We start from the raw sequence: 20,236 nt of genomic DNA on the forward strand, positions 1-20,236 counted from the left end.
TTCATTGAAGACAGGAATATCATTGCATCCTTCAAATGATCTTAAATATTCAAATTTTCTCATTTAGGGTGTTGTCAGACCAACAGGTGGCTATGCAGTTATGCTGAACTGGACAATGTCAGCTGTGTATGGACTCAAACCTGGTGAGGTAATTCTGTTTAAATGTCATGTAAGTTTTTTTGAATTCCTCTTAAAAACTCCCCGCTAGATTTATGTTTTTATTTCATTTTAGGTGTGGTGGGCAGCTTCTGATTTAGGCTGGGTTGTTGGTCATTCCTACATTTGCTATGGACCTCTCCTTCACGGGAATACTACAGTTTTGTATGAGGTATGATCCATTCCAAAAAGCCAGCCGTTGAAAAGGCAGCATCTCCTCCCGTTGATGATTCTGATGATCCTGTTTATTCCTGTCCAGTCTTCATGCCATATACATTTAAATTGTGTGTATATCTTCAGTGTTTATACTCTTCTCTCTATTACAGTGATTTGTAAGGAAAACTTACTTCACTATCCTTCAAACTTGTCTACTTCATCTGTGTGACTGGTGATGGTCAGTGGGGCAAGGAACTCCAAAACAGCAGACCTATAAATGGCAGATGGTGGAGTGTTGCTGAGGCTTCAGCCACAGGCCATTACACTACCTTTACTATGGATCTAGGAGCGGATGTTGTGTTTTGCGTGTCTGGAGATGACAAATTCTTACTGGATCTGAGTTGGAGGCAATTGGGAGCTGTATGGTTGGAGCCAAAACTCTTAAGGAGACTTGTCTCTTCTTTCCTCCCCCTACTACTCAAGGCACCTGAAGCCAAGACTCAGATGACATTCAGGGCTTGGTCCTTCTCCTTGGGGGCTGAAGCTCAGTGGTGTGGAGAGGAGACTAGTCCAATTACAGTGGCCTGCTGCATCCTAACTTTGGTGCTCAAAAAAGCAATCACGCTGCCTTACATTGTTACTTTTTCAGAAGTTATTATTGATTCTCTCATAGCCAGACAAGAAGATACAGTGTTGCTTGAACCATCTTCTTTATTCTTCAGGGAGTGAATCCAGTATCCATAGGTGATAGTGAAAGACATTGTAGCACTACATTGTTAGCTCTTAAGCATGCTGAGACGTGGTTGCCTGGATTCACCTGACATGAAGAAGTCTGGATATATCCCAGCTTCTTCAATGCTATGCAGAGTGAAGCCCACCTAGTAATTGTTCTGTCTTTTTCAATGGTCCTAGAGGCAGAAGTTGTTTTAGCTCTGCCATTGTGTCGTGCTGATCACCTCTGTTGATTTGTAGTGGTAATTAGAAACGTGTGAACCATTAAAGGAAATCTAATGGTAACTCATGGCAGAGCATACAAGAACTGCAAAAGTATAGTGAATGTACTGATACTGAGGGTATGAAAAAGCATATGAAACAAGCTTTGATGACATTGTGGATATAGCAGTTGTTAGAGCACCATCTGTACCCAGTGTTTGTGGAGCAGGGGAGTCAGCATGACATGGTGGAAACATACTGGTTTACAGACCATCATAAGTGCAGAAGTTCTGCATAAGGAAATGTGTATTTATGATTAAACTTTCTCCATCTTCCTGCTAATACACCATACAAGTGAAGATGACCACACTAGAACAGAAATAGATTGTTACTGTTTTCAGGAACAAGCATTATCAGAACAATCCTTTGGTGTTTGCACAACCAGTTAAGTTGGTATTGGTTGAGATGTGCTTCACTGTTATGAACTTATACACTGCTGTTGGTGGGTAGCTGGTACTGGGATTGTGCTTGAATTTTGAGTAAATATGTTTCTGAATCCTTTGGAGGAGGTTGCCTCCAAAATTGTTTGGATGCCACTGCATCAAAGACTACAGAACTGACTAGTGCTTCCTGCATCCTGTTTTGGAAGTTAGAAGTATACTTTGCTGCTCAAAGTTCACTCTATAAACTTATAAGCGAGATTCTCACAAGCAGAAGACGCCTCTTGAAGCAGGTCAAGAATCCTCAAGTCCAGAAAAGCAATGGTCATTAGGGGTGCGTGTACATGATATTTCAAATTACAGCAGTAGTGCAGTTCTGAAATAAGTCCTCTGATTGTCCTTGCTTATTGATTTGGCTCACAGAGTGGTTTTAGACATATGAATGACATCTTTACAGAGAAAGCTAAGACAGAAGCTTTGCCACTTGGGATAAAAGGGTGGGATCCAATGAGTGGCACTGCACTGCTGTGAAGTTCTCCAGAGCAAATGAAAAGTACATGTGCCAACAGAAAGCTTTAAAACTGTCAAGAGTTCCCACCTTATTCTGAAGTACTTCTTGTGCTATGCAAAAGGGCCAAATGCTATGTGTGACTTCATATTTTCTAATGGCCGCCAGATGTCTGCTTGTTCTGACTTTCAGCTGCTCCTTTATTTCTTCCAAGCTTTGGCTTCTATCTTTTTCACCAGCCGTATTTCTTTTGCTGTTCCTCGTTTATGACCGACATCTTACAATATGATTAAAATTATTCCACCTTTCCTACTGCTACATTTTGCAGTAGTGACAACTGTTGCTTTGGCCTCCCAGAATATTGAGCTAGGGGCAACCCAGAGCTTGACAGCATGTGCTCTAAAAGGCCCAAAAGTTTCTCCAGCAGATGCACCACCCTGTTGCTAATGTCAAGCCAGCTGCCAAGTGGAAGAGGACTGACAAGTGGTGCTGCATTCATTTCAAGCAGATGAAAACCATCTTCTTGAAGAGGTGGGACAACCATGTTTCAGAGGTGGCACAGTGTGTGTGCCCCTACCACAGAGATCTTGAACAGATGGTCAGGGAAGGGGAGAGCGCTCTGCCAAGCCTGCTGCTCATGAGGACATCCACATCCTTGGTCCCAAGACCAGCAGTCTGGGAGAAAAGTCCAGGGAAAAGCATGCCTACTCTGCTGCAAACATCTACATGCCTACAACCTGCAGAGGACCCCTGCGAAACAACACGCAGGAACATCCCCTTGGCCCACTCTCTGCCACGGCAGGCAATGGGAACTGTAAACTGGTGGTCCGGATGCCCGCCTGAGTAAAGTGCACGTACTCCTTTCCTATACATGTATTGAGCGTGGGACTGTGTTTAGGAGGTTTCTGGTAGAATTAGGGCATTGATCGCAGAGCTGCGGAAAGGTGGTGTAGGTCTCTGGATTGACTGTGAGAGCTGCTACACCTTGAGAGACGATTCCCCAGGGGCCGTGAGCTGTGAGGGAAGTTCTGTGGAGGAACAAGCTCCCTCGGAGACCACTTACCCTGTCCCAGCTCTGCCTATGTGCCAGGCGCAGTCCTGGCAACCGCATAAGCCGTGGACATGGCCTGCCTTGATAGCACAGCCCCCCTCGGCTCCTGCACAAAAACCCAGCCGCACTGTCTCAAATGCAGCATATAAAGGACCTACTCAGTGGCGGTAGCGGTGCTGGTACTTCTGGCCACATGTCAGATCCTGTCCCTGCCCTGCAATCAGCTGCTTATACAAAAAATACCAATCAGGATGATTACATTTCTTTGAAATGCAGTGGTTAAGGTAATGGTTGTTGGCAATATATGATCTCTTCCTCTGCCCCAAGTCACACTTGGGAAAGGTCATAGAGGGAAGGGCACTGCGGGCTGGGATAAGGATTGGATTAACCAGGTTTACCCAAAACAAATGGATTGAATGCAGCAAGGGAGTGTGTGAAGCACACAGGTGTGGAGGAGGGGAAAACCAAGGACGGAGAGAAGTATTGGGAACCAGTTCCTTTTTAATCATTGCATAACATTTGCCAGTTTGAAAGACATTGATGTCCAGTGGTATTCCTCCCATTGCACGCCATGCACTCATGAATGCTGAGTGGATTGGTGACTGTCTTCAGTGAAGGAGAAGACAAAGTTGTGACACAAATGCATTGCTGGATGGCCCACCTATGACAAAGAGAGCAGAGAACTGAGCATACGCATACTGCAGAAGCTGTGCTCAGTGTTTCAGTCTGAAGGAAGGTCTCAAAGATGTCCTCACAGATGGTTCAGACTAGAAGTGATATCCTGAATTTTCTGGAAGGTATTGGAAACACGGTGTCTGTCCCACATAGCCCAGTGTCTTTCAGATGACCACAAGTTGATTGCACTTCCATTATGCATTCAGTAAAAGCACCATTAAATTAGGCCTGTGCTGCACCATTGTCAGAGTGTACTTTATGGTGTGGGGTGCAGGGGTATGCAGCATCTCTCATGATGCTCATTGTCATTGAGGACATCATGAACGATCCTGTCCCTTCTTGGCAAGAAAGTAGTGGCATATGTTTTGGTTCTGTGACCAGAGATATGGAATATAGGGCTTACAGAAATTTCATGGTGGAGCCTACTGGTGATGTGTGGACTGACGTGCTACTGTCATCTGCATGAAACAGATAAAAGGGACAGCATGACACTTCCTAGAAGAGGAAGTGCTTCCCTTCAGTCAAGGGAGCAAAGATCCGTAGGATAGCTTTCCATCAGAAAACTTTGAGCTGCAGTGAACAAGGCTAAGTCTAGTCTAAAATAAACCTCAAATAACATTTAGTGGAAGAGGTAAAAAGCATTGGCATTAAATGGTTTGATCTACTAATCTGCTCTAATTCACCTCACTACTTGCTATGTAAACAAAGTCTGTGACACCACATGTGCTTGCATTCATGTTTCATGTTATTATTTCACATGGTACTAAGTTTTTTTTTACCAGTGCATGTAGTAGGAAGAAGATTGATAATCTCTCATAGAACACCAGATTGTGCCTAGGTGACATCTGTGTATGTTGCTTTGTACAATATCCTGTTGTTTATCATTTTTGTAACAGAAAAATGTAAAATAAGAAGCAAAATGCAATGTTTAAAAGCAAAGCAAATTTTGAGGTCTTGAAAATGTGTTTTGGAATGTGTTCTTGTCTTTGTGGTTAACTTTTAACTTTGTGGTTAACTTTTAAAAGTGTTAACTTTTTCTTCTCTTCATGGAAAGACTGTGGGTAGTGTGTTAAGTTGTTCTATGAAGTGGAACAGCAGGTTTGCAAACCAAGTATTTTTTTTTAAATATTAAAGTACACAAAGTGATAACAACAAGCACAAGTTTTTTTTTTTTACCTAAACAGCTAAGACAGAGAAGCTCACATGCCTTAATGCTTCCAGCCAATGATTGCAGCAGCTGGAGAAAACTTAAATAAATAGTTGTTCTTAATTTGAATCTCAACGTACCTTCTGTCCACATAAAGTTTACTGACTTGCTTACTTTCAGTGTTCAGCATGAAAGCTTGCAATGAGTGCGTTATTGAAATACATGATGCAGAGAATATCTACAGTGCAACTATGGCAATAAAAATCAACCATTCGTTTGAGTATTGCTTATGTTTAGCTCTTTTTTGAAGAGTCTCCGATGTGCTAATCTGGTGGAATCCACTTGCTTCTGTGAATTTACAAACCAGCTCACTGTGGAACTTCTGAAAGCTTATGAATCAATGACTAGTGTCAGCTTGCTGATGCAGGAGCGGCGCTTGCTTCTTAGTGCACATACAAGTTCTGAAGGACATTAGGAGGCAAGTTTTTTTCTAAGATATTGCAAATTAAGAGTAATCAAGTAGTTTTAAAAAAAAGGAGGAAGGCGTTTGTTTAAAAGCGGTAGGGCAAAATCCTAGGAAAAGAAAAAAAGGCAGAATTCAAGAGGAGCAGATAAGTGAGAGAATATGTTAAATTCATGAGGTAGACTCTTCTGCAGAAAGGATTCCTTAGTAACTAAATACATCTTTATGTGGAAAAGGGAGTATAGTAAATTTACTGCAGTTTGTATGTTCAAATACATACATTTGTATACATGGATGAAAATGTCCAGAAGAACTAACACTATATAGTTGTGTACTTGAATTTGCAAATTACTCCAGATGCAGGGGTGGATTTGTGATATTTTGTAGTACATGTGTACATACTGCACAGCTGTCCTATACCTTTTGCTCATCCCAGAGGTCATGCTTATCAGATTCTTGCTGTGTGGTGTTTGTTTATGTAGGGCAAGCATGGATACATCTGTGAGAATTCCTAAAGCTTCGTTAAATAATTTTGGGATTGATTTTAATATCTTGAGTTAAGTCATGTAGGCTCTCACTTAACTACTTATGAAAGAAAGAGAACACTGCGATGTTCTTTCTATTGCGTATAAAAAGATCATTTTTCGTGTGAAGAAGAGAAACAGTCTGGACACTCGTTTCTGCATTATTGTGGTGGCAGAGACCACTGTGAACAAGAGAAACAAGCTTTGGCTCTGAAAAATTAACTGAAGTATGCATGGCTTTACACACTGAGGTATTCAGTGTGCATTTTTCACCTGCCTTTTCCAGAGGTGAAAGGGTGAGGAAGAACGATCTGTGTGCTGCACTTAAATCCCACCAGACTCCATTTGTCCCTCTCCTGTCAGGTGGTAACAATCTTTGCTGTTTCATCTTTATAGTATGTAAAGACCCTGTGAAATCTTTGGAAATTCAGTATCCTTAAGCAAAAAAAACCTGTTACTTATTTTGACCTTGTTCTGTTGTCTGGAAATGAGGTTAATTTTCTGGTGTATGGTCTCCACAGAAGCTAGAAATCTGCTTTCTTACTTCGCTTGGATTTACTCATACAGAGTAGATCCTCTGGGCAAAGTGAAGAGATAGACAAGCACAGCACAGGGCTGCGCCTTCTCAGGTCAACTGTTACGTGGATCACTAACTCTGCAGTATATAATAGTCCTCTAGTTAGGATCAGTGCTGGTTTTGCAGTACATGAAATAGTAAACTGTCAACTGTTTTGACTAAAGACTTTGTAGACCGAATTCTTATTTGTATGTGTCGGAGTGTGAGAAATCTCAGCATATGCTGCTAAGAGCTCGTCCTTGCAGTGTCAGCGTGTGTCGTACATGTGTATGCCCATATACAGATGGGTGTTCGTAAAGGTAAGCCTACATGCTATGTAAGTAAACTATGTAGATAGTAATCTTTTTTCCTCCTCGTGTGCATGACGGTTTCTTATATTTCTAAGTGTATTTAATCATCCACAGTTTTCAGTTGATTTATTCAACTGTTCTATCCACTAGTCAAAAAGTATTGCATTGATTTTTTTTTTTTTTTGTATTTTAGAATCCTACTTCATAAATAACAAGGTCTTCTTTTAAGTTCCTTTGCTTTTTAATCAAGAAATTTTGGAGGCAGTGAACACATAATATACCTATTCGGCGTGTATTGACGCTAAATGTGTGAGTTCAGCTGAAATTTGGAGAAGAAAGAAATTGAGCTCTTTTCTAGGCTGATTGTACAACTTGCACAATTTGCCTAATGTTGGATACTTTTCAAATCCCATCTCCATCTTTATTTCATCTCCAGATGCTCAATATAGTTCTGGTATGCAATTTGGGGGGCTTCAGTGGCTTCAGGGTCTCTACAAATAATTAAACAGAGAACTCCAGTTATAAATCACTTTCACGAGAAAAATAGAAGTAGTAATAGTAATAGAAATAGAAATAGTAAAAAAAAATAGAAAGAAATAGTTTTGATTCCTTTTCAATTTTAATTCTATTACAAAAGGGTTCCATTTTCTAGCTTGTCTGGAAAATACTCAGTGGTTTCCCACTAAATTCATACAATGTTAAGGCCGGAGAGAAGTGTGATTGACTTTTCTGATATTCTGAATAACAAGGAGCAAAACCTTCACCCAGTAGCAGAAATGCACATTTATAGAATCAAATATCATACTAGCTTGAGTATTAAGTCACTATAGTCTAATTAATGTTTAAATACCTAACAGATGTTAATTAGATTCTTCATTCCAAGGGGATTAACTCTTCACCACCACACTAGTTAAGTAGAAGAGGAAAGAAGTGTGAGAAAAATGGCAGTTTCTCGGAGATAAGGAAAAGACTTTGATAGTTTTATAGTATCTGTTTTTGACCACTGATACACTGGGCCACATTAAAATTGTTGCATGTATTTGGCTGAAGAGAATCACTAAAATAAATAATGCAATGAAGAGGTTTTCATTCTAGCAGGTGTGGAGTAAGACAAGAAGGAATGGGGAGGAAGATGATAAGTTTCTTCAGCAGTTTCTGTTACATAGTCATCTTACAGTGAAGTTTTGTCTCTGTGTAAACACGTGGGCATCAAGATGGTTATCGTCATTATAAAGGCATCACTGAATTTAAAATGTGTTGGTTTTGGAAAATAAAAAGAGTAAAAATCTTCTTTCTTTAACAGTGAGTATTAAAGAAAAATCAGAGTTAGTATCTGGTTGACCTACACGTCTGCTTTGTGATTTTTGGTCTTGGTGAGAACATTATTAAACAGCAATAGTACATTTCCCATTTTTCTTTCTCTGAGATGCCACCAATCGAGTCTTCAGACAGTGTTCATGACATCAGTGTCGTCTTTTTGAGGATTAAAAATGGGAAGAAAAGGAAGACTTCTGTATACACAGGGAGAAAAATAATGTTTACAAAGAGGAATAGTGTATAATTTTTCCTCTGCTCAGAAGACTATCTTAACAGTGAATATTCATAAATTTGTAGTCAAAGTTTTTTCCTAAATGATTGCCTAATGATGGGTTTTGGGTAGGGAGTATCAGTATGCTGTTTAGGTACGGGGAAAGAACACCTCATCCCCTTTGCCTAGGGACAACCACTATTGAATATAAACTGTGCTGACTTCATACCCTCACTCGTTAAAGTGATTTGTTTATTTTTAAATTACTTAGTAGGTGACAACTTGTCGTTTTAACAATTGCTGTGGGAACTACGTGCTTTCAATTTTTACTTGCTGTAACACCATTGTCAGGAATGTGAAAATGAATTCCTTTGAATACAGTGAGGTTTGGTTTGTTTTTTTTTTTTTAAAATAATCTGTCCTGGATTGTTTTTCTCCAACGCATGACGAACTTCAGCTATAAATAAGCTACTTGGAGTCTCACAGCCCACTCTGGGTTGCTCTTGCTAGCGGGATCGCAAGCTGTAAGCACCAGGGTAGCACGAAGAGAAAGTCTGGCTAGTGCCTGTGATCCTGTGATGCCAGGAGAAAGGCAGTATTGTAGTTCCAGTGCTCGGGACTTTGGATTGGAGCTAGGGTAAGGAAGTGGATGCTCACACTTGCCAAGGAGCCATGCGTTAAGGACTTCATTTGAGTAGTCTAGGACAGAGAAGGAGCTATTGTCCCACACAGAGCTGTAGCACGGAGCCTTCCTCCCAATGCTCACTGGGGTCCTGCTGTTGCAACAAATCCGCAGGGTGCACGACAACAGCAGCAGGTTTAAAATTACTCTCATTTGGTACAGCTGTTAGCAACTTAGGGGCATCCAGCCTTTCTACGGTTCTTATAAGCCATTATCATCAGTTTACAAAGAAAGCACTGCCTCTGGAGTTTGCCGGTTTTGTGATCTTTCTGCCATCATCCATACTGACTGTGTTTGTGGAGCGAATTCAATAGGATGTATCATCTCAAGTCCTTAGTGGAGGTTTGGCAGCAGCGCCAGCAGCAGAAGGACAAATGCCTCTATGAACATTTCCTTTTGAATCCTGATGTGTCAGGATTTTGTGTGTGCTTTGGTATCAGCAGGTTTTAGTAGCAATGAGTTCCATGTATAATATTTGCTATGCAGAGAGAATTTCCTCCTCATAATTTTGTAAATTTATCTTTAATTGAACAGCCCCTTGTTAGGAGTCATGCGTTGTTGGTTATTTTATTATAGCTCCTCTTATGTGTCATTTTCTTCAAGTAATCCATCCCGGTGCCTTCTGACTTTCTCCATAGAAGAACATTTCTATCCTCTTGATCGTTCCTGCTGCCTGACTATGAATCTTCTTTCGTAATCATGTATTATCCATCAACAGATTTCGCCTGAGGATGTCTGCTCAGCTGGTAGACATCTGATAAATTACATGCTAAATCTAGGTACTTCCAGAAAGAGCTTCCTATCTGTCTGTCTGTTTCAGAGTCTCTTGGTTATTAAAAGAAAGTCTTTTCTACTTGAATCCTCCTAGCTGATAGAAGAAGTGTCTGTTTCCACTTTTCTTTTTTAAATTAGGTGAGACAGATCACTCTCTGACTGCCTTGTTCTTGTTTACCATGCTCTCAGTTCCTGCCAACCACAGATATTATGGCTAGTAACTTTTAAAATAAATTTTCATCTCCAGGATTGATGCAAATGATGAATAGCAACAGGTCTTGAACCCATCCCTGCAGAAATCCAGTGGAAGCATCTCATTTGCTCATAGTCCCCAATTGACTCAGCAATCTGACAGCATATTCTGAATTTAATTACGCTGTGCTTTATTGTTTATATTGCCAACTTTTTAAAAATCAAAATTGCATGTGGTCATAAGCTCTCATGGCATCTTGCAGTACTTCTTAAAGTTTTTGTATAATAAATGAGAACTCTCTTTGGTGATTTTATTTGTAGTTTTTTGGGCTCTGAAATTAATTTGCGCTGTCTCACATTTGTTTTGCTTATGTCAGTTTTTATTTATGCATTTGTTAAACTGTGAACAGCTGCCAAGGCACCGGGGAAGTTTTTCTGCAGAATCAGTAAGAATATTTTACAGATTTTTTTATTTCCTAAATGAGTATTTTAAGTGTCGCCTTATTCGTTGGGTATTATTTCCTATTGACTGTCAGGGGAACTTTCTGCTCCTTTCCTTACACTGTTTGTGTTTTATTTGTTTTTCTCCTAGATCTGAGAATGGTACTTCTCCAAACCAAAGCTGTTGTAGCTTCCCTGTGACAAATATCAACCTGTCAGAGACCTGCATGCCTACCCACACACTCTTGAAGGTTTAGCTGCTTGTGTTGAAGATGCGCTCAGGCTCAGGCTCAGGCTTGCTGGAGGTGCGAGGCACAGGCATGGGTGCGATATAGCTCGGGCAGGGACCAAGGGTGAGAGTCTGAGCGTAAATCACCTCCCGAGCAAGGGGAGGCTCCTTTCGGCTTTTCTCACAACTCTGCTGTTTTCGCAGTGATCTGATCCAAGGTTACACAGCTGCAGCATGGCAAACCCAGCCTTGAGGAGCGACAGCCGAGCCCCTAGGAGGGAGTGGGTGTCCTTAGGGCCGGACACAGCCCTTTTATAGGCTCTGGACATTTCCATTTGGTTAAAAATAACAGCCTACATTATTACTGGCAGACTAACCAATTTCAGATTGCTCCACAGTTCGGTTTGTTGCTGTCCAAGATGATTACAAATGGTGCTAGTTCAGTTATGTAATTAATTAATGAGAAGTTTATGGAAATACAGAATTTTTCAGCCTGAGACTATTTGTTTAAGTGTTAGTTAGTGATGTGCTCTTGAACTCCTAACCAGAGGGTTGCAGGTCTGCAGGTACAGTGAACATTAATGGGAGATGACATGAACTTGAATAAATAGGTTCATGGACAAATATTGATGGAACAATATGTGGATGAATTGGATGAATACATAAAAGTTGCAATGAAGAAGTGTGCAAGGAAGATGCTTAAAGACAGTCTGGTGAAAGATTTTTCTTTGGGAGCTGTGCGTTATATGACAGAAAAAAGGACATCACTTTTTCGGCAAGCAAATAGTATTCTTTTGCATTTCTTTGTGGTAATTTAGGATAGGCTATTAGCAAAAAGAGAGTTTTTGGCATTGGTGATGGTACTCCCTGCTACTTTGGCTGGGCACTGTTTCTTTTGTTTATTTTCTCTGCATTTGCTACTCACCGCCTCTCCATCCTTTAAAAAAAAAAGGCTTTTCAATTGTGCATTCTGTTTTGTCTTTTTTTTTTTTTCCTTTTTTGGTGATCCTCTGCTGCAGCACTCCTCTCACCAGCAGTATCTCATCATAGGGCTGCAAAGCCAATGGTACATATCTGACCTCAGGTGTCCTGCGTTCCTTAAATCTGCCAAATGGTTCATCGGTGCACTTGCCAGTGTTCAGGTGCAGCTGGGTGCAGAGCAAGTGTGGGGAAGACTGCAGTAGGGAGGGCAGGTGGGAGAGAGGGAAAGGGATGAATTCCTATGAGCCTGCATCACAGCCAGCGTGCTGTGTTTCATGTTGGGACAGGGCAACTAACTTGATTAGTGTGTGTTTTAAAGACATTTACTGTGTTACTAGTGCCTCGTTATCAGAATAAAAACAGTGGATTTAGTAAATTCTTCAAGGTATTCAAATGCCTGTGTTCCTTTTGCATCTTGGTAAAATGAAAAGTATTAATTAGAGTTTCATATGCTGTTTTTTTTCCACTGGACCTATTAATCTATCTATTCCAAATTTGCATTTACACAAGGATGGTGAAGGTATGAATTTGTCTTGTGACTGGTAAACTGCTGTAAAGATGGTGACATTTCAGTAGTGAAACTTCCTCTGTGTTTCTGGCTTCTTGTGTAAAGCATTGACAAAGCTGTGTTTGCAGTATGACATATGCTGGTTTTTTTCCACTGGACCTAATCTAATCTATGTATTCCAAATTTGCATTTACACAAGGATGGTGAAGGTATGAATTTGTCTTGTGACTGGTAAACTGCTGTAAAGATGGTGACATTTCAGTAGTGAAACTTCCTCTGTGTTTCTGGCTTCTTGTGTAAAGCATTGACAAAGCTGTGTTTGCAGTATGAAAAATGTATGTCTCTCCTAACTTGTGTGCTCTGTCAAAGTTCATCTTCCAAGTGTGGCATTTTTAGTGCAAAGGTTATGGCAGTACCTGTAGAGCTAAAGCTCATTCTACATTAGCATCGTCTTTTCATAATTTCAGCATATATATGGAGCAGTTCATGCACTGCGGTAATTACATACAGTAAGATTGTGATTATATGATCCTGTGCTAACTGCTTTTCATATTTGCAGCACCACAGAAAAGTATTTTTGGTTATTTTTTGTTGTTATTATTACTTACCGTTGGGCAATTTGTCACATCTGATTACTTCTGTTCATAAATCTCCTGAATCTGCCCCCTAGCTCAAGACAATGTTTAGTTTAAAAAAAAAACAACCACAAACCAGACCACAGTCTGGTAGCACACTAAACCAGAAAAGGGGTTTTTGGCTTCTCTCCAGTCTTCATGTGGGGTAGCAGCACAAAGGTGCCAAGAGGCCAGTTGTAAGCAGCTAAGTGGGAATTTTTCCAGAATTGGGAGGAAATTACTAGATAAGAAAAAGCTGGCATTATGTTCCATAGGCCTGTGCATAGGGGATATAGCTGCAGTGCCGCTGTGTCCAGAGACTCCTAGTTCAGTGGGACTCTGGGTGTTTTACAGGCTGCTTCGCAGTAAGGGTAGATGTAGATGCGACTCCCTCTGCTGCCAGTGTAATAAACAGCTCTTTGTGGCTGTCTTTTCATTCACATGTCCATTTGTTCTATTTTTCTAAGTAGCATCTAGTATGTGCTGTGTTCATTCGAGAGATTGTGCCCAAAGCTTGTGAATTTGTTTCTACAAGTGAATACACTCACAGTATTATTATTTTCAACAAAGCCCTTACTTGAAATTGCTTCTGTTGCTGTGCTGCCACTACTGTTATGTGTTCAAGCCTTGAACTGTCAAGGAATTATGAAGTATTTTTATCCTGTGACATTTTAAATTATTCTCTCCATAGGGGAAGCCTGTGGGAACGCCAGATGCTGGTGCCTATTTCCGTGTGCTAGCAGAGCATGAAGTAGCTGCCTTCTTTACTTCACCAACTGCAATTAGAGCAATCCGTCAGCAGGACCCTGAGGCAGCCCTGGGAAAGCAGTACTCTCTGAAAAGGTGAACTAAGGATACACTGGAAGCAGTTTCTTACAGAAACAGGCTGGATGAACTAAGAATAGCAGAGTGTCTGGGACTTTTCCCACCTCTGTATAGCAGAATTCAAATGTATTCTCGACAATTTAGGTGTATTTGCTTGTAAATTTATATTGATAGTTTGGAGGAGATGAAAGCTGTTAAAAAGATTATGACTCTAAGGTCATACTGAGTTAGGGTTACTCGCTCAACCTTAATTTTACTCCACTGTGCTTATACCCTGTAATGCAGTCTTGGATTACACAATCCTGTACTGTTTTCCCACATGACCTCTCATTTCATTGAGTGCACAGGATCATTAGTGTTCGTTTAATCAGCAGCTAGTCAATGTTTTGTTTATCTCCCCATAACTTAGTTACTGCTTATGGTTATGTGCTCCAAAGACTGAGCTATTAGTTATCTCGTACTGTTTTTAAGGTGTTTATCACTATACTAGCAGCATACTTCAAAATCATGACTGAGTTCATCCTCACAAATCCCCTGTGAGATGAGAGAGTGGTATTATCTGTATTTTGCAAATAGGAAGCTGAGGCACAGAGAGATTAAGGTCAAAGTCTTCTATTGGTTTTGAATATCCAGTCTGAGCCACTGAACTACCACTATGTCAGAGTTCTTAGGTGTAATTAGCATTATATTAATAAAATGTCTCTCACACTGACTTGTATCTGTGAGTTTTAGTACTTCTACAGACCAAGTTTCTGCATCTTACAGCAAACAGTCTAAAAATGAAAAATATGTGGGTTTGGACCACATTGAATCTTGAAGTTGAATAATTTGCTCAGCATCAAACAAAGACTGTGTCAGACTGCATAGGCAGTATTCAGTCATAAGACATCTTTTATCACACTTGTCCAAAGAGAAGGGGAAGGTGCAAAGCCATGTAGCTTCATTACACCTCCACATTCTTAATTGCTCAGGAAAGTTTTATTTATTAGTAAGCTGGATTTATTCCTGAGGTATTCATTACAAGTTCATCATTACTTTCTTCCATCTGTTTTGAGTGCTGTCATCAATCCTTACCCCTCCTTGAAATAGGAAACAAGCTCATTTGAGACCCTAAAGCACTATTCTTCTATGATGTTTATTGACAAGACAGTGATTCAGATGCTAGAAAATGTAATTGCTGTTCCTCAGCATTTTTTAGGCAATGACTAAAATGACTTAGTCTGTCTTTAGAATATTCATTTAATGGAAAATCTGCTAACCTGCTCTGTAAGTTGTCACATTTTCTGGCCAAATGAGAATTCCAGATAAGAGTCTCCTTGCTGATATCAGTTGCCCCAGATGTAAAGAGATATTTCATCATTCCTGTACAGTGCATATTTAATGAGCTTCTCCCTTGGTGTGCAAATGTAATTGTCTCATAATTCACTCAGCTTTGGGCCATGTCATTCCCTGGTACATGACTTCTCTTTACTAAACCCTCTAGCACAGCATTTAATATCTAGTATTCTCTTGGGTTGTCACCCACAGGTGAAAAAGACTTTGGATTTTGTATAGTACTGACTTAAATCCAGTGACTATTCTCCAACCACCGATATGGTGCAGTAAGTTTGACAGTCTTCAGCATGCCTCTCTTTTCATGTTAGACGAGGATTATCTTGCTGTTAGGTCTAGTCGTGACCTCTAACTACTTGGCTATGTGATACTGTGGCGCATATTACTGAAATTGGAAGAGTGCTTAAATTAGACTGTCTATCCTATGATGATTTCAATATTAACATCCAGCTAGTTATAGTGTGTGTCCATTTTATGGGTTAAGTTGGTAAGAAATAGAGGCCAACAGGTGATTAAAATTTCCATTCTAGGAGAATCCTTGCTTTTGGGTGTTACTTGGATGGACTTTTCCATCCAAGGTCAAGTGAATTCTGTCTGTTTCAGTTTGAAATCTGTCTTACTTTTAGTTCATTTACTTGATCTTTGGTGCTTTCTTCTCTGTTATATGGTGCAGAATCTTTGAAATGAGGTGTCTTTCTGCTACCTGGGCTAAGATGTATCTTTACTTACTCTAGAGACTCCAAAACACATGTGCAGAAATGCTGTCCTGAAAGAGGTTTCCACATAGTACATTTCATTCCTGAAAACTTCTATTAAAAATTTGATAAAGGTCAATGTCGCTTTTTAAAAATCCTGTTAAAAAAGACAATTACTTGTAAGGTACAGAGTTGGTAGGCAATGCCAGCTTCCAATATACAAGGGACTACTTGATTTACAGGAGTAAATTGAATTATAAGCAGAGTCGTATTCTTTTGAAATGACATAAGTTAAATAAATTTCTGTTAAGAACTGCAGTTGTGTTCTGTGACTCACTTGACTCTGTCACCCAAACCCCCAGTGCTTGGATTCTCATGACGAAGGTAAAATCTATTCAGGGAGGAAAACAAACAAACATATCAATGGAAAAAAATCAGAAGACCTGAAAATATTATTTATTTATTTCACATGTTTAAGTGTCTGCAGTCCCCAGGTGCATTAAGAATTAGTATGAAATTCTAATTTCATAGAGTTCTTTATTTCCAGTTTGTTCAAATGGTGCAAAAGTGCAAACGAACGTTCCTTTAACCTGCCTCACTGTCTTTGCAGGGAAAAAAGCTTATTTAACATGATGCAGATAGAGGTTTTCTTTGCCAGAAAAAAACTGGTGTATGCATTCCAGAGTTAAAAACATTTCCGTGATCTTTTCATTTTGAAAAGTGCAGCTCTGATTATTACCCATGTGAACACTCCTGCTTTTGGGAAATGGTTTGGAGATGTGGTTTCTTTTGTGCTTGGAGTGACACCAAAATGTACATGCTGTATTAAACAATTTAGATTCTGTCAGGGCCATTAGGGGCCTTGATCTGTAGCCTATATCAGGTGATACTTCAAGTCCACTCTGCTGGAGTCTTGAATAGGGCCTAAAAGCTTGATTGCACTGAATTTTATGTTAGGAATGTAAGTTTTCAGAACAACAGCTTAGGACATATTTATTTAACAGAGAGGTTATAAGATTTTTCTTCCCCAGTAACTGCATTGCAGTGATAGATGATTGCAGTAACAGGTGCATTGACATGCTTTGAAGTTTTAAGTGGACTGTTAAAAAATTGTTCAGTGGGACATTTTATAACCATTGCCATCTCTCTCTTTCTACACTGTTTGATAGGAGAAATTATTCCATAATTCTTATGCTTTTTTGGACTTGTGGCACTTTGCTCTTTTATGCTTTTTGATGGTTTTGTGCTGTAAATTTGCCAAAGAGCTAATCCCTCTCCTTCTTGCAACATAAGGTTGCTCTTGAGCCTGCAGATTAATAAATCTGATTATTAAAGCTGGCAATTCGGAAGAGAGGAATTCTGGTTTTGGCTCAGGGGATAACATGATGTCTTTTTTGTAAATTCTTTTAAGTTCTTGGTGTTTTAATAGCCCTGTTTTTAAAACAAGGACACTTAGTTTTTCAGCAGTTTATAAAGTTAATGAATTCATAAATTGTATTTTTACATCATAGCTGAAATGTTGTGTTTAACATGCCTAATTACAGAACATTCCATATAATGTAAATTGAGCAGTGCTTAACAGGAGTGCCCTGCATGTAAACATGAGTCTTAAAAAACTTTTCATAAAATACGTATTTGTGGTTTTTACTTACACAATATTTTGTTCTCTTCTATCATAAACTTTTATCTGTGTTGTAACTTCCAGTTAGCTATTAACTGTAATTATCAGCACTGGCTTGTGCTTTACAATAAAAAGCATTCAGGTGCAAGATATTGGTTGGGGTCACACTCATTATAATCATTATCTTCTAATGTGGGAGATGTGCTCAGAAAGCAGTTTACGAAAATGATGATGTATTTTTATGAGTACAGAAAACTATGCTTATTTGATGTGAAAGCTGGTTATACATTTGACCCCCTGCCTTCTATTCCAAGAAAGAACTCACTCCAACCCATTTTGGGGTGTTAGAAAGGAGGGTTGGTTGAAATGCTGTTCTGAACTGAAGAAAGTTGAATTCTTCTATCTGTATATTCAAGTTCAACATGGTAACATTTTTCAAGATCTTCTGGTGTTCCTAAGTTCATAACTAGATGTGCCATAAGTTGATTTTGATATATCAAAGTTATTATTATGGCTACCTGTATGATTGTTACTTCTGCTTAGTTCCCAGGTAAGACCGTTCTCAGTTCGTTATATTTAGCTAGTGCAGGGTTCCTACCTTGGTGATTAGAGTTCCCAATAACTTTTGCTTGTGGAATTTTCTTTTCCTCTAGTCTAACTATGGGTCTGTAAATGGATCTAAAAGACAATAAACTCATCACATTTTTGATGTCTAGGCAAAATACCACTGTGAAAAAAATGCTTTTCGGTTTTAGGGCACATGGCTTATTGCACTTAATGATGTTTCATCCCATGTTTTACTTACGTTGTTTCCAGATGTGGCTTTACTGTGTATATTCTCCTGCCTTGCATCTGCACAGCAAGCAGGTCACTAGTCCTTACACTGTGAGAGGCTGCCTTTTATGCTAGCAGGGTGTGCCTATCCTCTGGAGAGGTTGTTAATATTCAAAGTAAGCATTTGGTTTAGGCAGCCTTGCTATGGGAAGTCTGTGGTCTCTAGATAAAGAAGCCTTTGCTATTGAGACATCAATCTCTAGGTTCCTAGGGATGACAAAATGTCACTGACATTGATCTGGCTGTGGTAAAGCATGCTGCAATCCTAACAAGGGGACATTTTAGAGAAGTATTTTTAATCCCAGGGTGTGTTGTTGGGCCACATGAAGCTCTGTTCATATCTTAATGTGGCATTCTGTCATCTCAGAAGCCTTGAGGATTGATGCAGCACTTGGTAGAGTGTCTCTATAGTTTCTGTTAGCATGACAGGCTGTTCATGAAATGTTTAGTCACTTGTAGTGTGAGTATATGGAGTATTTGGAGAACAAGTCTTATGAGGAGCGGCTGAGGGAACTGGGACTGTTTAGCCTGGAGAAGAGGAGGCTGAGGGGAGACCCCATCGCGCTCTACAACTACCTGAAAGGAGGTTGTAGCGAGGTGGGGGTTGGTCTCTTCTCCCAAGTAACTAGCAATAGGACAAGAGGAAATGGCCTCAAGTTGCTGCAGGGGAGGTTTAGATTGGACATTAGGAAAAATTTCTTTTTGAAATTTTTTCTGAAAGAGTGGTCAGGCCTTGGAAGAGGCTGCCCAGGGAAGTGGTTGAGTCACCATCCCTGGAAGTATTTAAAAGACGTGTGGATGAGGCGCCGAGGGACATGGTTTATTGGGCATGGTGGTGTTGGGTTGACGGTTGGACTCGATGATCTTAGAGGTCTTTTCCAACCTTTATGATTCTATGATTCTATACTTGTGCACTTCACTTGGAAAAAGAAAGAGGTTATTTTCTGGTAAACAGAGTTCTGATGTGGAATCTGAATCTGTGTTTCCTTCTTATCTTTCACCTCTTCCCTCAACCCTTTGAGGTTTTAAATTGCATCTCTGGGTAAAATGAAAGTGCTGTCTTTGTTGGTCCTACACCAAGTAGGGAGGATTTGGGAGCGGGAAGGCATGAGCCCACCCTGTGCGGATACTATAGAAGGGAAGCAAGTTCTTTGGTCTGTAGCAATAGACATGTGTGCGTGCACCTCTGCATTCAGAATTCACATTGTTCCTCGTGGCAGGATTGCACCTGGTGGTTACAAAGAGGCATTAACGTGGCTGAAGTGTTTCAGATTGCCACACAAGCCTTCCAGGGAAGGAGGTGCACTTTTCCGTTGTGATTTATCTGTAAAAGTAAACCAGAAATGTTATGTCTTAAATTTCCTCTGGTTTAGATTTTATTTCCCAAATAGATGATTTCTGTTTCAAAATCTTGCTTAATAGGAACATGTTTAAGTGCACAGCAAAATAAGAATGTCCAAAATGTCAGGCAATTGCCACACAAGCCTTCCAGGGAAGGAGGTGCACTTTTCCGTTGTGATTTATCTGTAAAAGTAAACCAGAAATGTTATGTCTTAAATTTCCTCTGGTTTAGATTTTATTTCCCAAATAGATGATTTCTGTTTCAAAATCTTGCTTAATAGGAACATGTTTAAGTGCACAGCAAAATAAGAATGTCCAAAATGTCAGGCAAGGCAATCCAAGTTATAATGCAGTAATCTAATAGCTGTATCTATTGCTGTCTTTTTAAACAGTAACTTAACAAAGTCTCCATACTGTAGCTTAGTCATGTGTTAGTGTTGCTCTAGGGGCTTGGATTTTTTTATTTTTCATTTTGGTTTTCATTTTTGTTTTGTCATGTAAAAAATAAACTTTACCCTTTTGAGTCTCTTCAAGGTAAATTACTCTCTAAGTAAATTACTCTCTAAAGTTGCCTCTTGTTCTTTGTGGACTATAGAAAAAGCCTAGAGAACTAGTTCACCATAGACATATTTTTTTAATAATAAGAGCCAAGTAAAATTTCTTTACTGAAAGAGTGGTCAGGCCTTGGAACAGGCTGGCCAGGGAAGTGGGAGAGACAC

The 20,236-nt window shown here is 39.8% G+C and overlaps 1 protein-coding gene across 1 annotated transcript in view; it reads left to right on the forward strand.

Moving 5' to 3' along the window:
• ACSS3 (acyl-CoA synthetase short-chain family member 3) overlaps positions 1-20,236 on the forward strand; it is a gene marked incomplete at its 3' end in the record, with an annotated part of 44,621 nt that overhangs the window by 22,612 nt on the left and 1,773 nt on the right. Inside the window, exons 6-8 of the mRNA XM_009576096.1 lie at positions 68-148; positions 233-328; positions 13,561-13,712. Coding sequence (XP_009574391.1) covers positions 68-148; positions 233-328; positions 13,561-13,712 — 329 coding nt within the window. The remainder of the gene's footprint in view (positions 1-67; positions 149-232; positions 329-13,560; positions 13,713-20,236) is intronic.

Source organism: Fulmarus glacialis, unplaced genomic scaffold (assembly GCF_000690835.1).
Source record: "Fulmarus glacialis isolate BGI_N327 unplaced genomic scaffold, ASM69083v1 scaffold9564, whole genome shotgun sequence".
In the NCBI taxonomy this organism is placed as follows: Eukaryota; Metazoa; Chordata; class Aves; order Procellariiformes; family Procellariidae; genus Fulmarus; species Fulmarus glacialis.